The following is a 16,813-nucleotide window of genomic DNA, read 5'->3' on the forward strand; positions in this document are numbered from 1 at the left end:
GGGGCCTCAGGATGGGCATCCCCAGGTGGAAATGGAGTCAACAGCATAACAGCATCTCACCTGGAACTGTAGCGAAAAATTTAACAGCGTCCCTGTGGCCATGGAAGCAGAGCTGAGCATGTGCCATGGAGCAGTACGGGACGTATGAGCCGGTCACCCCACCGTCCACAGCGTCCTCGCTGTATACACGCACTGCTCCACCAGGACGAGAGGCAATCGCTCCCACCGTCTTATTAGCTGCTGGAAAACAAACCGTGCTTAAACAATGCTGTCTCGCATCTCACTATCTCGCAGAGCAGACGCCTGTTAAACTCAAAGCAGTGCCTTTGCTGAAAATACTGAGATACAGTGGTTAACAGTGTTGGGGGTTGTGTAATTATATTAATTTTCTAATTAACGAGTAAAGTAATGCATTACTTTTCAAAATTAAGCAATAATACTTGAGTTACTTTTTAACAATGTAAATTAACAATAACTCAATGAGAGAATTTGCTTCCCGTGGGACCAGACAGAAACCAAGATGGCTCTGGCTTACATTTCTGTGATGGAAATATATTGTTATTATTTTGAACGCATGGAAGAAAAGGAAAAGGGCATTGTCTGGACAGTGATTTTACTTAACTAATAGACAAAAAGTAGCAAACACATTGCTTTAAACTTTATTTATTAATCTGCACAGTACATACGGCATGAATATCTCTGGGGTCTGAACATTCTCAGAAACATTATCTTATATTACTTGTTCAGGTAAATGAAGGTTATACAGTGTGTTGTTAATTGCAGAGCTTCTCTATAAGCTCTGTAAGTTCCGAAAGAGATCAAGCCTCAGCCAGGTAAGAAAAAGTAATGTAAGTAACGCATTACTTACCATAAAAGGTAACTCAACAATGCAACTAGTTACTTTTGGGGGGGGGGCTTAATATTGTAATGCATTACTTTCAAACGTAACTTTTCCCAACACTGGTTGTTAATATTCAAGCATTAAAGGTCCCCTGAAGTGCTCTAAAATTAGGGTCGAAGAAAAATATTGATACACTATGGCAGGGATCAACAAACTTGTTCCTGGAGGGCAGGTGTCCTGAAGATTTGGGCTCCAACCCTAATCAAACACACCTGAACAAGCTAATCAAGGTCTTACTAGCACTGTTTCTCAATATGCGTTCTTCAGCGGTCTTGCGTCCTCGTGTTTTAACGCAACGTCATCATCAGCTGCCTCGTTCAGTTCCAATACTCAAGACAGCAAGTCAGAGGACGCGTGAAACTTCCCAGATGTGATCTTGAGCACCGAACTCGCTCTGGAAGTCCCAAAAGTCATTGCGATTGAAGGTGGGAAGCGCTGCATTTTATTTAGATTTATTATTAAAGTTCAGAGATATGACTTATTTACCTCAGGATTTTCCCTGAATGAAATGGTGAAAGTAAACATTACCATGAACATCTTAATAAAGGAATAAACACATTAAGGGTGTTTGTTTGCTGAAATTCGTATTAAAATCTGTTTAATATATATTGTGCAACATATATTTATAATGTTTTTATGCAAAGTATATAGTTTGAAAAGGGGAAAAAACAATAAATCGTTGTATGAAGGCTGTAATGTTTAAATAATTTACCATTTAAAACACGTGAAGGTCATGTGACCATCAGGAAGAACGCAGCATCTCAATTCTCAAAGGACGCGTTCTCTGCCCTCGCGGTCTCCTGAGTTCGTTCTTCCGAGGACACCTGGCAAGACCGCTCTCCACAAGAACACAAGTCCGTTCTCTGCGTTCTTGGACTTGAGAAACAGCCTAGGTATACTTGAAACTCCCAGGCAGGAAACTCCCAGGCAGGCAAGTTGGAGCTAAACCCTGCAGGGCACCGGACCTCCAGGAACGAGATTGGTGACCCCTGCACTATGGTATCGCAATCTCATATCGATATATTGATGACCATACCTAAATATCGTCAATATTTTATTATATTACTTGGCTGAAAATTAAAAGCTATTTCTTTTTACCTTCCATTACAGTAAATGGTGCTGTTGAGTTTCTTTGTTTTTTGGTGAGCTGGGTCACCTTCAGCATGCAGTAAGTTAGTTGCTCAGTTTGTCTGCTTAACGATCCCATGACGAAGTCCACACACTGAGAAATCTTTCTGTTTATTTAACCCGAAAAAGGTCATTTATAATTGAGAGAATATCGCAACATATTTTATATTGCAATACGATTATATTGTGACATAAGTAACTTGATATTATTGGGACTCCGCTGAGTCCCACTTCATACTTTGAAATGTGCAGCTTAGTTCAATGTATTGTTGTCAAAAGTACAGACTTATACCTTTTACTTAATATTATTATTTATACTTTATTTTAATATGAGTCATATATTTTAATAGATCATTATAGATAGTTTTATTTATCTTTATATGCAATTTATTGAAGTCACAATTATTAGACTTTTTTTCTTCTTTTTAAAATATCTCTCAAATGATGTTTAACAGAGCAAGGAAATATTCACAGTATGTCTGATAATATTTTTTCTTCTGGAAAAAGATTTATTTGTTTTATTTCGGCTAGAACAAAAGCAGTTTAGAATTTTTTAAACACCCTTTTAAGGTCAATATTTTTAGCCCATTTAAGCTATATATATATGTATATATTTTTTTTTTTTACTGTCTACAAAACAAACCATCACTATACAATAACTTGCCTAATTACCCTAACCTGCCTAGTTAACCTGATTAACCTAGTTAAGCCTTATAATACTATAATACTAATACTTATTATACTAGTGTCTTGAAGAATATCTAGTCAAATATTATTTACAGTCATCATGGGAAAGATAAAATAAATCAGTTATTAGAAATTAGTTATTAAAACTATCATGTTTAGAATAAATGTGTTGAACAAATCTTTTCTCCGTTAAATGGAAAATGGGGGAAAAATAAAAAGGGGGCTAATAATTCAGGGGGACAAATAACTTTGACTTCAACTATAAGATTTTACATAAAATTCATGAATTTGAATTTAGTTATTTTCTTAATTTGTCAGGTTTTTTTTCTCCAAATTGTGAAGTTTTGTTTGTTGCCTAAAAATAGAAAAAATTTGATAGCAGTCGGTAGTGAAAATGTGAAAATATGGCTGCATCCGAAATCGCATACTTCCATATTATACAGTATGCTAAAATCAGTATGCGAGCCGAGTAGTCTGTCCGAAATCATAGAATTCGAAAATTAGTATGCGAGAAGTACCCGGATGACTTACTACTTCCGGCGAGATTCTGTGCTATCCCATAATGCCCCGCGAGAGAATTCATGAATGAGAGTGCAGCGACGCAACTGACGCAGGTAGGTCACGTGACCATGACAAAACGGTGGATGTAGTACGTCCGAATTCCAATCATACTTTTTACGTTCATACTGTATAGAACATGCTTTTCTAACGACCGAGTAGTACGTTTAAATTCAAATGCAGTACCTACTGAGTAGTAGGCGGTTTCGGACGCAGTCTATCTATTTCCTGATGAAGCGATGATGGCTGTAGCCAATTACAGTCTTAACTGTTGAGCACGAGAACACAATGGCCATTCCAATGCGCTGCTTTTTCAATGGTTTTCTATTGCTTGATGGATGTGCATGACTGCATCACTCATGACTTTTGAAGCGCCTCACGCATGAGTGCTGCTTATTTTTAAAACACAGTGTGCAGTTAAAAGAATTCTAACTGTTGCACGCAGCGCTTCTCATCAATGTCAGTCCCAAAGTGCACCGTGTGTGTGTGACAGATTTCATCTCCTACTCTGAGTGTTGGGTTTCAGCATCTCAGCAATTGGGGTTCCTTCCTGCATTGTTATGACTAACAAACATAGTACGCTATGTTTGGTGTTTTTTTTTATACACTCACTGGCCACTTTATTAGGTACACCGTACTAATTCTGACCTATACCATTTAAATGTCGCAGCAAAAATCGAGACTCGTCAGACCAGGCAACGTTTTGTCGATCTTCTATTGTCTATTTTGGGTGAGCCTGTGCCAATTGTAGCCTTAGTTTCCTGTTCTTGGGTGACAGGAGTGGCACCCGGTAGTCTTCTGCTACTGTCGCCCATCCGCCTCAAGGTTTGACGTGTTGTGTGTTCAGAGATGCTCTTCTGCATACCTCGGTTGTAACGAGTAGTTATTTGAGTTACTGTTGCCTTTCTATCACCTTGAACCAGTCTGATCATTCTCCTTTGATCATTTGCGCCCACAGAACTGCCACTCACTGAATATTTTCTCAATTTTAGACCATCCTCTGTAAACCCTTGAGAGGGTTGTGTGTGAAAATCCCAGTAGATCAGCAGTTTCTAAAATACTCAGACCAGCCCGTCTGTCACCAGACGTTCTGATGCTCGGTTTAACCTGCAGCAGATCGTCTTGACCATGTCTACATGCCTAAATGCATTGAGTTGCTGCCAGGTGATTGATTTCAAAGAACAGTTGAACAAGTGTACCTAATAAAGTGGCCGGTGAGTGTATCCAAGTGTTCCAGGTCTTTGATTATATGTGAATAACAGAGCTTCAGCAAAAGTGTCTTGAAGGGGGAGGAACATTTTAGACACTAGAGGGCATGTGATAGGTCAGAAGCTTAAATGAGAAGCTAAATACCTATTGGTGGAAGTGAGAAACTGCCAGCTTTAAATGCTAATATTATCTAAATGGGATTTTTGTTGTCATTTTGGAACACACTTTGACTTATAGATAACCTTCAGACTAACATATTGATACTGACACCCACTCAAAAACACTTTCATTTTGATTTCAGGGGGACTTTAAAGCAAAGATTGGCTTGAAGCAGATTTTCTTTTGATCAGAAAGATGATGAAAAGTGGAGAGAGAGAGAGATCTGAGAGCAACCAAGCGCTTGCTGATGAAATATTGAACAAAGCCGAGCGTGATGCAGACATAAAAAGGAAACAAGCAGAGCAGGACATCTTGGTCTGAGAATTAGCCTGTGTTACCCACTCACCCCTCTGACCTAGATATCCACACTGACCTACAGCTACAGAGACCAGAGAGAGAGAGAGAGAGAGAGAGAGAGAGAGAGGAACAATGAAGACCCAAACTAATGCTGCCTTCCACGAGTGTTCTTGAGTGTTATGGTATGGACTTACAGTCTGACAGAGGGATGGAGATGATGACACCATTTCCTGTTCCCACCCACAGCCGATTACAAGAAACCATCAGAGCAGTGATTCTCACAAAAGAGAAGCCCAGTTTTCCAGTTCCTGTAAAGGAAAAGAAAAAGTCCATTCAATAGTCTACATACACTGTAAAAAAATGCAGGACTGCACACAATTTATTCACATTGTACCAACACAAATTGATCCTTTAACGTAACAAATTTAAGTGGATTGAACGTAAAAAAATTAAGTTGCCCCTCTCAAAAATGGCATTGTTTCAGCTCACAAGTAGTTTAAACAAGCAGCAAAATCTCTTTTTTTGTAACTTTGTTTTTTTTTTTAAGATTTCAGAAAATTTCAGAGTCAAAAATAATATATTTATTTTGAAAGAAACATTAATATTTCAATTCCAAATACATGTGGTTCTTACTCACTTTCTATTCATCAAGCAATCCTGGAAACCAAACTGCATCTAGATTTCTCCAAAGATTATTAGGCTGCACAACTGTTTTCAACAAAATTATAGATATTAATATTCTGAAATGTTTCTTAACTAATAAATTATGAATGGAATGAAAATGTAAACTCAGCACAAAAGATTTTCAAAAACATTTTCAACCCCAGACTTTTACCGCACAGTGTATCCGGAAAGTATTCATAGCGCTTCACTTTTTCCACATTTTTTTATGTTACAGCCTTATTCCAAAATTTATTAAATTCATTTATACAACAGTTCTGTCTGGTTCTTGAATCTGATTGGCTGATAGCGGTGAGATATTCTGCAATATCAGAACTCCTACAGCCTCTTTACCCTTTGTGTATTACTCCGCCCACATACAGCCAGCAAAAAGCAAACACTACAGATCTAAAGTTTAAAAGATGCACGCTCAACTGTTTAACTGTCAGATTATGATTTGAATCCGGAAGAAAATAGTTCCTCATACAAAAGGGTTTTTGAGACTCTCCATGTTTGATTTTGTTTTTATATACACAATTATACCGTCAAACTGTTGTATAAACGCAATATCATGGTTGTCTCCAAACGTAACTTCTGGCATTCACTCCAAAGAGTTCAATTTTAGTCTAATCAGACCAGAGAATTTTGTTTCTTATAGTCTGGAAGTCCTTCAGATGCCTTTTGGCATATTCCAGATGGTGAGTCTACCCTACTGGCCACTCTACCATACAGGCCTGATTGGTGGATGGCTGCACAAGTTGAAATTTTTCTGTAACCTTTCCAATCCTGTCTCGGAGGTCTACAGACAATTCCTTTGTCTTCATGCTTGGTTTGTGCTTTAACATGCACTGTCAACCCTGGGACCTTATTTAGTCAGGTGTTTGCCTTTTCAAATCATGTCCAATCAACTGAATTTACCACAGATAAACTCCAGTTAAGCTGCTGAAGCATCTCAAGAGTGATCGGTGAAAACAGAGTGTACCTGAGCTCAATTTAGAGCTTCAAGGCAAAGGCTGTGGAATTTTGAGGAAATAAAATGAATTTAATCCATTTTGGAATAAGGCTGTAATATAAAAATGTGGAAAAAATGAATACTTTCTAAATGCACTGTACATCTGTACACTGTATATATACACACAGTGTACAGATGTACAGTGCATTTGACTTTAACTGTATATATATGTATATATATATACACACAGTTAAAGTCAGAATTATTAGCCCCTCTTTGATTTTTATATTCTTTTTTAAATATTTCCCAAATGATGTTTAACAGATCAAGAAAATGTTCACATTATGTCTGATAATATTTTTTGTTCTAGGAGAAAGTCTTATTGTTTTTATTTCGGCTAGAATAAAATCAGTTTTTAATTTTTTAAACGCCATTTTAAGGTCAATATTATTATCCCCTTTAAGCTATATTTTTTCCTGATAGTCTACAAAACAAACCATCATTATATAATAACTTGCTCAATTACCCTAACCTGCATAGTTACAATTATCAACCTAATTAAGCCTTTAAATGTCACTTTAAGCTGTATAGAAGTGTCTTGAAAAATATCTAGTTAAATATTATTTACTGGCATCATGGCAAAGATAAAATAAATCAGTTATTAAAGAGGAGTTATTAAAACTATTATGTTTAGAAATGTGTTGAAAAAATCTGCTCTCAGTTAAACAGAAATTGGGGGGAAAATAAACAGGGGGCGATATTTATTTAATGTGATGTGAATTAATAATTTAAAAGGAGAAAATTTTCTTTGAGGCTTGTGTAATTATAGAAAATGTATGCTTATATGCTGTTCTGCAATTCAGTGCATAATCATGGAACCGTTTCCTAAAATTAAATTCACATATCTGTGAAAAATCAAAGTAGAGTATACTTTCAGGTCAGCAATGTCATTTAGTTAAAAAAAAACGCTGCACACCTACACATATGCGGTCCAGTATGATTATCATCAAGTTCTCACACATACAGACTGAACATATAACCGATATGCAAGTGATGTGACCATTATCCTTAAATCACATTTTTGTAGTTTATGTAGTGGAAACAATTACGCTTTTGTTTTTATAAATCTGCACTTTGAAACCGGCTTTCAAAAGCCTGCATTATTGGGCCTCCAAATCACGGTTGTGGAGTACATAAATGAGCAAAACACATGAGATTTAAAAAAATAAATAAAAAAATAAACACCACGAAATTAAATATGAAACGAACTATACCAAAAAGGAGAGGGCAGCACAGTGGCGCAGTGGTCAGCACTGATAAATTATAGACTAAGCCGGAGAAAAATGAACTAATGAACAAAAAGGGAGACAAGTACATAACAGCATAAACACATCCTCACCTAACATTTTGCTGACGTAAGGCTCAATGTCTACGTCCTGCAGATGCTGGAAGGTGTGAGCATGGAATAGGCGAAGCGTTGAGTCCAGCCGGATGGACACCCAGATCCCGTCACCCACCCAGGCCAGCTGACGCACCTGACTCTCCTTACGCGGATGGGCATCAAAAGACCTCTGTTTTCACATACAAACACAAAGGCCCTGATTACATCTGCTATTAAGAAGCGTTGATAACAAGTAGATGACGGAGGTACATTCCCATTGGTTTGCTATGAGAGAATGATGCGTATAAACAAAGTCCCGGCCCTTACTCAATACTCCGTTTCACTTGAAAGGACATCAACATACTGACATAAGGGTCTCAGGAACTTCACACAGACTTTAGGCATGCTGAGGAAACCACATTTAAATGTAATTAAACAATTTTAAGACTACTGAAGACTAAAACATAATGCTGAACCTCGATTTTCATAGCTTTGGGCTGAATGATGTAGATCTTGTTCCTGTAGCCGCACCACACTTTATCGTGAACCACAGTCATGCAGCGGATTGAGTGATGCGGCCGGCCCAGGTCCAGAAGATGGTAGTTGGTTAAATCCCACTGGCTGTCTGTAAAAGTACATGGAATGTGGCTTTATATTTCATCATTTGAAGCTGGAACGAGTATCTGAACTATCAGTTAAATAAAACTTGTGCCTTACCAAGACCTCTATGGAAGATGGCCAGTGTCCCGTCAGCTAGAGCCACCAAAACACGGCCTTTCACATGTCTATGCAAAGAAATACTATCAAATATTACCAGTTCTTAAGTATACTCACATTTACTCCTGTAAGACCAAGATGGTAACACTTTAAAATATTGTATTTACTAACATGAACAAACTACTACATTTACATTTAGTCATTTAGCAGACGCTTTTATTCAAAGCGACTTACAAATGAGGACAAGGAAGCAATTTACACAACTATAAGAGCAACAATGAATAAGTGCTATAGGCAAGCTTCAGGTCTGTAAAATCTAAGAAGGAAAGCATTAGTAAAAAAAATGTTTTTTTTGTTTTTTTAGTACAGTTAGTGGTATATCCAGAGTGGCAATTGCAGATTAGGAAGTGAAGTGGAGACTAAATAGTTGAGTTTTTAGTCGTTTCTTGAAGACAGCGAGTGACTCTGTCGTTCTGATGCAGTTAGGGAGTTCATTCCACCAATAAGGCAGATTGAACGCGAGCGTTCAGGAAAGTGATTTCTAATAATAGTAGTAATACATTTGCAATAACTAATGTTAACAAGCACAACGTTAGATTTTATTGCTTTAGTTGATGTTGGACTACGATTAATAAATGCTTTACATAATTATTCAAACTAAGGCTCCAGTGTCATCCAACTTTCTTTGGCGACAAAACATTTGCTATACCTAGAGGAGTAAAACTAAACATCATGAACTCTCCTTTATTCTCATGCTCTGAAATTGTTGTATAGAAAACTTATCATTTAAGGTGCTTTCACACCTACAGTTTTGCTTCGGAACCTGTCTTTTTTGCCCAGTATGCGCGGTTCGTTTGGCATATGTAAAACCACCAATCGCTCTCGGATCCGCGCCAAATCAATCGTTCCGAGATCGCTTGAAGGAGGTGGTCTCGGCTCGATTGAAACAAACCCTGGAATGGATCGATTGCAGTGAGAAAGCGATCCGATCCGAGCGCGGTTATATTACTTTGTTTTATGGATATGTAATAGGCATAGGGCTATATGAAGAGAGAATTATGAGTAGGGCGGGAAGTTTCCCCAGTCTCCGGAAGCCCACAAACAATCTCGCGTCTCCCTCCCGGTCCTCAAAAAGGGTACTTCGCGCACCCTTCTCACCGCATCTCTCCTCACTCTTCAGACGTCGCACGTACCTTGTCAAACACCACCAATCCACACCCTCTCCTGGCAGCTGAGCGGGACTCTGCAAAAAAAACCTGAAACTCTGACCAATGTGAGGAGAGTTTACTCGCACGTGACTTGTTTTAGCTCTTTTGGTCCGATTAGAAACTTTGCAGTGTGAAAGCAAACCACACCAAGAGCAACAGTGTAACAATTTCAATCCCTGTTTCGGAACAACTGAATCAATTCACAGGTGTGAAAGCACCCTTATAGTGTTTGATATTTTTTAATTAGTGTGTCAATAAATGTTATATTTTAGTATTTTTATTAGTCAATTATTTTTTGAGTGTGTGTTTGACGCATTTCAGGGACTTGTGCTGCAATACTCTGTCCTGTCAAATTTTAACTAAACTAAACAAAACTAAACCAAAGACTATAGAATACAGATGACGTGTCACTCATATACTTTTGAATAGGGAAAAGTGCAACTGTCAATATGGCGAATGAAGCCCCGCCTTTAGTACAGGAGCCAATCAGCGATCACTATAGAATGACAATTCTCCGGGGGAGGGGTTTGGACCAAATGTGAGTTTCTGCAGATTTTGTGTGATAAGAACATTTAGGAATGAAACTAAAATGACAATTGTTGTTTTATTTTATTGGTTATTCGTAATATGAAATATAATCATTAGCTTGGCAAGTAATTTTGGAGAATTTGATGTTTCCCCATTCAAACAGAATGCCCAAGCATACAGAGCATGCTGCCTGAGAGACGTTACAAAGATGACTGCCGAGTAAAATAACTTGCCTTAAAGGGACTTTGAATAAACCTAATGTTAGTAAATTCATTAACCAATGAATCATTGTTTTAAACTCTTACCCCCAAGATTTATTAACAATGTAATACAAAAAGTACAACTACAAAGCAAAATGCTTCATTGTCCACTGAAATCAGAGTTTATTCTGAATTACACAATAAAATTACACATAAGTTAAACGAAGCTGTTCGACTGTATTATTATGAATTTGTAGTCACATATTTTTACTTACACAATGTTCAAGATGGAATCCTTTAGCTTGACAGCATGAAGACACTTCCTCCATCGAGCAACAGATGAGTGCACATATAAACTACACACAAGACAAGAAACGCTAAACTGTCAGATTGTTTTTAATTGTGCAATTTTAAAAAATGAGGCTCAGATTGATATAAGCATACATACAGACTGAACTACTCAATTTAAACATTTCTAAAATGGCACCTAAATAAAATTAAATAATAACTTGACTTCTAGTGGATCATTTGGAAAAGTGGCAGAAGGTAGATTTTTTTTCAGGATTGTCCAGCCCAGTCATGGACATGAACATTATTGAGCATGTCTTGGGTAAGATGAAGATGCAATTTAAGCCCCACAGCATTTTTTTTTAAATTAAGTTTGAAGGGAAATCTTATAATGAACAAATAATGAAATTATTTAAAATTGTAAGATGGAAACAAAACCTTAAACAAAATATTATTACTATTAAAAAACAATTTTGCTCATTTGTGTAAAATTATAGTCTGCCTGTAATAAATAAACAATTATAATTAAAGATAGTCTAACAATTAATAATGTTTCTAAATGAACACAGCTAAAAACTATTTTATTGTGGTGTCTAACAGTTATTAGAGTTAATAAAAACCAATAAAACTTGTTAATTACACAAAATAAAATACAAAATAGCCAAAATAAAACTGGCAAACAAAGTTAACTGGACTTAGTTGTACATGAAAATGTTTTGTTTTTGCCTTAGCAACTAAACTGAAATAAAATGTATAATTTGTATTTGATCCATTGATTTTATTTAAAAAATAACTCAGAAAATTACCAAAAACACTACAAAATTATTTATACCTTAATAAAATTGGAAAATTTTCATTTATTTATTTTTCAAAATGATTGGTGCTTCTAGCCAGATGTTGTTTGTGTTCTGTTTGTGCTTTTGTGTGTGTGTGTGTGTGTGTGTGTGTGTACTTGTTTACATGGTTTACGGGGACACAATATTGTATAATGGCAAGGCTATGACCTAGTTTTACTCTATTAAGGTGGTTTACAGGGACATGCCTTGTTTCTTGTAATTCAAAACGCTTAAAAATCATAACAGTAACAGGCTTCCTTGTGAGAGTTAAGTTTAAATGAAGAGTAAGGCCATACAATAAGTGGTTTGTACAGTATAAAATATATTACAAACATAAAGTGGAGACTCATAACCCATATATACGTGTGTGTGTGTGTGTGTGTGTGTGTGTGTGTGTGTGTGTGTGTGTGTGTGTGTGTGTGTGTGTGTGTTTCAGTGTGCATCTCACCAGCCGTTCTGAGCCCCCAGCCACATGGTGGGCAGTGCACTGCTCATCCGCTGCGTTTCTTCTTTTGCCAGATCCGTCTTGCCCCCTGCTGAGCTCGTGTCATCCCTGTCCCGATCGGACTCTCTGAAAACCCCAACTAAACATGAGTTCCCATCTAAACCTGCGTAGAAAATCAACAACAAGACACAGCGTCTGCTTCACCTCTGGCTATCATGGCCTGCTGACGCCCCAGAAGACTCGGGTCCCAGCGGGTCTGTAAACACATGCTCCGTGTAGATACCCGGCTGACTGCTGTCCTGTCCCGGACTCTCCTGGTCCTCCTCAGTGGCCTCCATAGCCTCCTCAGCGGCAGGGAGACCATCTTCACTGGGAGCTCTAGAGAGATCTGGAACACACACAGCTTTTCAAAACTCTGAATCAAATCGACTGAGTGCTTTACTAAAAATGATTCACCGTTTTGATGCATTAAAAACAGCAGGTTGGCGCCGCCTGTTGTTCAAACATGGTAAATGCTATGAAAATTCAGCCCAAACATAGATAATGAATTACACTTCATATAAATTAATAAATTAAACGTATAATCTACCAAATGTGAATTGCAAGAGCTGATATACAACTAAATATGAAGTTTCAGTGAGATTTGTGACTTTTTTTTTGCAGTGCTTGTTTTGAGTATTATTAATCAGGGCTTAGTCGCAGGGACTTTTACTTCACAGTAAACCAGCTTAATCACTTCTGGTGAACAATCAATCCATTACAAAATCATGACATTTAAAATCTGGTTTCTTTAAAAATCAATGATCTTCACCAAGGTGCAAATCACAAGAGGGTTTGGGGGGGGATTGACCCCCCTAATTAACCTTTTAACTTCCCGCCTCTAACTCAAAACATCAAAACAAGATGTTGTCATCCCTTTAATAGTGAAAAATTGTTTTCTCTGAGTTGTATCTTAAATAATAATAATAAAAATAATACAGAAATTAAATCTACATTTTACCACCCCTATGGCGCCAATCAGTCTATGTGAAAAAAAAATTAACAGTCTAAAACCGGCAGCACTGACAGACATCGTAAGAGTTCAGAAGACACTTTTCTAGTAAAATAGATGTTTGCGTCAAGATATAGCCTAAAAGCAAAGTCAAATTAGATGCATAGCATAGTTACAATCCAACGTGCTCTGTAAGATCTCAAAACTCAGGGCTTCTGGTAGTACCTAGAATAGCAAAGTCTAGTAAAGGAGGTCGAGCCTTCTCATTTATGGCTCCTAAATTCTGGAATAGCCTTCCTGATAATGTCCGAGGCTCAGACACACTCTCGCAGTTCAAAACTAGATTAAAGACCTATCTTATCAGTAAAGCATACACTCAGGGCATCACTTAGCGGTATGATACTTGAATGTGCTCCACACAGGTTTCTGCATTTCGTTTATATACACTATGAACAGCAGCTACGTTAATTATTCTCTTTATTCTCTATTTCCACCTGGGGATACTCATCCCGAGGCCCTCAGACTATGCAGAGCCACTGATTCGATCCAAGACCAGTGATGAGATGATCCCAAAGTTTCCATATCCTGGACCAGGCCGTATGCTGAGCAGCTTCTGTGGTGGTCATGGAGGAGCGGAGAGCATGAGACAGACGAGCCAGGGACAGACGAGTCTTCGCGGAGGTCCGGCTTCCAGCCTCTGGCACCTAGACTGCAGCTCTGCACAAGACGTTTGGCCAGAGGAGAAATGGTCATGCCCAACTGAGCCTGTTTTCTCTCTAGATTTTTTAATTCTTCACTTTCGCCAATTAGTAAAGTTTATTCTTCTCCGCTGTCGACACCGGCTTGCATGGATCTGCTCTTCAGTGTTTGGACTCTCAGTAGTGATTATTAAACCACACTGAACTGAGCTAAACTGCACTGAACTTAAACACTAAATACTGAACTACACTGTTTCAGTTTACTATGATCATGTATGTGAAGCTGCTTTGACACAATCTACATTGTAAAAGCGCTCTAGAAATAAAGGTGAATTGAATTTAATTGACTGAATTTGACTGAAAACTGAACTTTAATTCACACACTTCACTGCCTGATTGATAAACAATAAAAAGTGGGTCTCAGACCAGACAAGAAGCACTGAATTAAATCCCTTTGTTCCTCGCCGTGTCTTTAAAATATGGAAATTTATTTTACCCCAGAATTTTTAATGGCAGTTCGGTGCTCGCCTGCTGCTCCTGATGGTGCTTGCATTTAAACCGTCTTTCATCCCATTTTACGCTTTAACAATTAAATGAATGCTTAAGTCTGTTTACCTGATTATACTTGAATTAAATTACATTATCGATGCTGTTAAAGAAGCCTTATGAAATTAAATAGACACATTAAACTTTTACCAGAAGTTTATTGGTGGTGGAAAAACACTTGCTGTGCATACTGCATAGCCCAGGCATGTCCAAACTCAGTCCTGGAGGGCAAGTGTCCTCCAAAGCTTAGTTCCAACCCCAATCAGACACACCTGGGCTAGCTAATCAAGCTCTTACAAGGCTTTCTAGAAACATCTTTGCAGGTGTGTTGAGGCAAGTTGGAGCTAAAATCTGCAGGACACCGGCCCTCCAGGACCGAGTTTGGACACCCCTGGCATAGCCCATTAGAACAATTTAATATTCCTCTCCTTTTTATTGAAGGCACTATGTCATTTTACTGATAGATTGCACATATTCACAGCAAACAAAGGTGTAGTTTGATGACTCTCTGTGGAATCATAGGAGTTATCATTTTATCTACCATATTCTATAGGACAGGGGTGACCAACCCTGTTCCTGGAAGTCTACCGTCCTGCAGGTTTCAGTTGCAACCCATATCAAACACACCTGCTTGTAGTTATCAAGTGCTGTTCAGGTCCTAATTAATTGGTTCAGGTGTGTTTGATCAGGGTTGAAGCTGAACTCTCCAGGAATGTAGATCTCCAGGAACAGCGTTGAGCACCCCTGCTATAAAATTTCTTCAATATTATCGCTAACATTGCTTATTTCTCTGGATTTTAAAATTCTTTGAAACATTTGACATGAGCCAGAAAACATATTACACAGTTCTAGTGGTTTTTGGATAGTTTAATAAAACCGTATTACGTTTAGTGCCTCAACACTCATTAGTATCAAAACCTGACCAAACATTAAAACCTACATTCGATATCTGACCCAAGTTCATTAAATTTAGCATGATTGAAATGAAAACTGTGATTGTTTTTAACTCCGTGTACCTATTGATAGTTTTCAGTCATGTGACTCGTGCAGAGACTGGCGGGCAAAAAAACAAAACAATGGGCAGTAATAGCAGCTACACTGGGATCTCCATAGAAATGCAGCACAAACCGGTCACAAACTAAAATGTGGGCACTTGCGATCCACATACTGCACCCAAAGCTGTTTTCAGTCATTTAAAAGCCTCCTGTCCTTGTCAGAGCTCCAATTTGGCTTGTTCTTAAATCTATCATTTTGAAATTCCTCAGCGATTTTGTGATTATTGACAGCATTACAGCTGTAAGTGTGTGCTTTTATATTTAGTGTCCTTTTTTTGCTTGGATTAATATTTGGCGGTAGGGAAAATCTATTTGTTCCTTTTTGCTGTTTATACTTTAAATTTGCATTTCATTTTATAATTTAATTGCTCTTAACCTGCAATTTAGAATAGAAACTCTATAAAAAAGCGTACTGACAATGTAGGTAACTCAGATTGTTATGGGGGAATGATGCTAGCTTTTCGGCCCAAATCCATAAATGTTTTCCTTACGGTTGTTCTTTCCCTGATGGAATTCTTAAGTATTTCCCAGCCATGCCTTATGTCAGGTTAACGATATCTCTTATTGCACAACAATTATCTGGTTTTTGAGTTTTTTTGGGGGGCAAAAAAGAGAAATTACTTAGCCCGCGACTTGGCATTCAGGGGAAGATAATGTTTTACATAATGTTTTGTCCACTGGGATGGGGGGGGGGGGGGGCATTCCCCTGACGAAATGACAACATTTAAAAACTATCAATTTAAGTATAACAACTCCTCCTTACCACTTCCTCTGGCGGGACTCTGTTCAGCAGACTGTTCGTGGGCTCCTGTGCTGCCCGCTTGGGAGCCTAAACTGGACTCCTCAACACCACAGCCAACCGCCGACACGTCACTCAACACTCCCTCACTGCCCTGAGAGCTGCTGCTGGCCAATAGAGCGTCTGGTCCCGCCTCCAGATCCTGAGGAATCTCCTCCCCCGCAGGATAATCTGTCTCCAACACTCCTGCAGATCAAACCATAATCAACTACATCACTGCTTTTTATTCACATCTAAATCAACATGCTGGCTAAGTACACTCCATCTTATTTACACTCTACTATAAGATGCATATAATTCTCTCCCAAAGTTAAGGAACAAAACGTGTTTGTACCTGATTTAGTTAGGCGTAGCCTAGCATATGCAAAAAAAAAAAAAAAAAAAAAAAAAACACCTTTCTGGAGGTTTTACAAATGTAAAATGTAAGACCTTTCAAAACTTTTCAAGACTTAAATGTTGAAGATTTGCAGTCGTAATACACCAGATTATATGTGTAAGGGTTAAGCGATACAGACCAAAAAAAATATCTCACTCTATATTTTTTTGAAAATGATACTTAATATTTTGCTT

At 37.9% G+C, this 16,813-nt stretch overlaps 1 protein-coding gene across 35 annotated transcripts in view; it reads right to left on the minus strand.

Annotated features, from left to right (window-relative positions):
* The window catches only part of spag9a (sperm associated antigen 9a), a 70,577-nt gene that overhangs the window by 11,401 nt on the left and 42,363 nt on the right, over positions 1–16,813 (minus strand). For 10 of the 35 annotated variants that reach the window (XM_087242830.1, XM_087242839.1, XM_087242836.1 and 7 more), the window contains 9 exons: positions 16,208–16,429; positions 12,359–12,542; positions 12,158–12,280; positions 10,861–10,941; positions 8,650–8,717; positions 8,409–8,557; positions 7,951–8,122; positions 5,134–5,247; positions 61–237 (listed from right to left, as the gene is read on the minus strand). In XM_087242830.1, coding sequence (XP_087098956.1) covers positions 61–237; positions 5,134–5,247; positions 7,951–8,122; positions 8,409–8,557; positions 8,650–8,717; positions 10,861–10,941; positions 12,158–12,280; positions 12,359–12,542; positions 16,208–16,429 — 1,290 coding nt within the window. Of the gene's footprint in view, positions 1–60; positions 241–4,988; positions 5,022–5,133; positions 5,248–7,950; positions 8,123–8,408; positions 8,558–8,649; positions 8,718–10,860; positions 10,942–12,157; positions 12,281–12,358; positions 12,543–12,813; positions 13,863–16,207; positions 16,430–16,813 lie in introns of those variants that run through there. The other 25 variants (NM_001320288.1, XM_087242827.1, XM_087242826.1 and 22 more) reach the window with 4 other exon arrangements.

The sequence above is a fragment of the Danio rerio genome, chromosome 3 (assembly GCF_052040795.2).
Source record: "Danio rerio strain M-AB ecotype USA chromosome 3, GRCz13ab, whole genome shotgun sequence".
Lineage (NCBI taxonomy): Eukaryota > Metazoa > Chordata > Actinopteri > Cypriniformes > Danionidae > Danio > Danio rerio.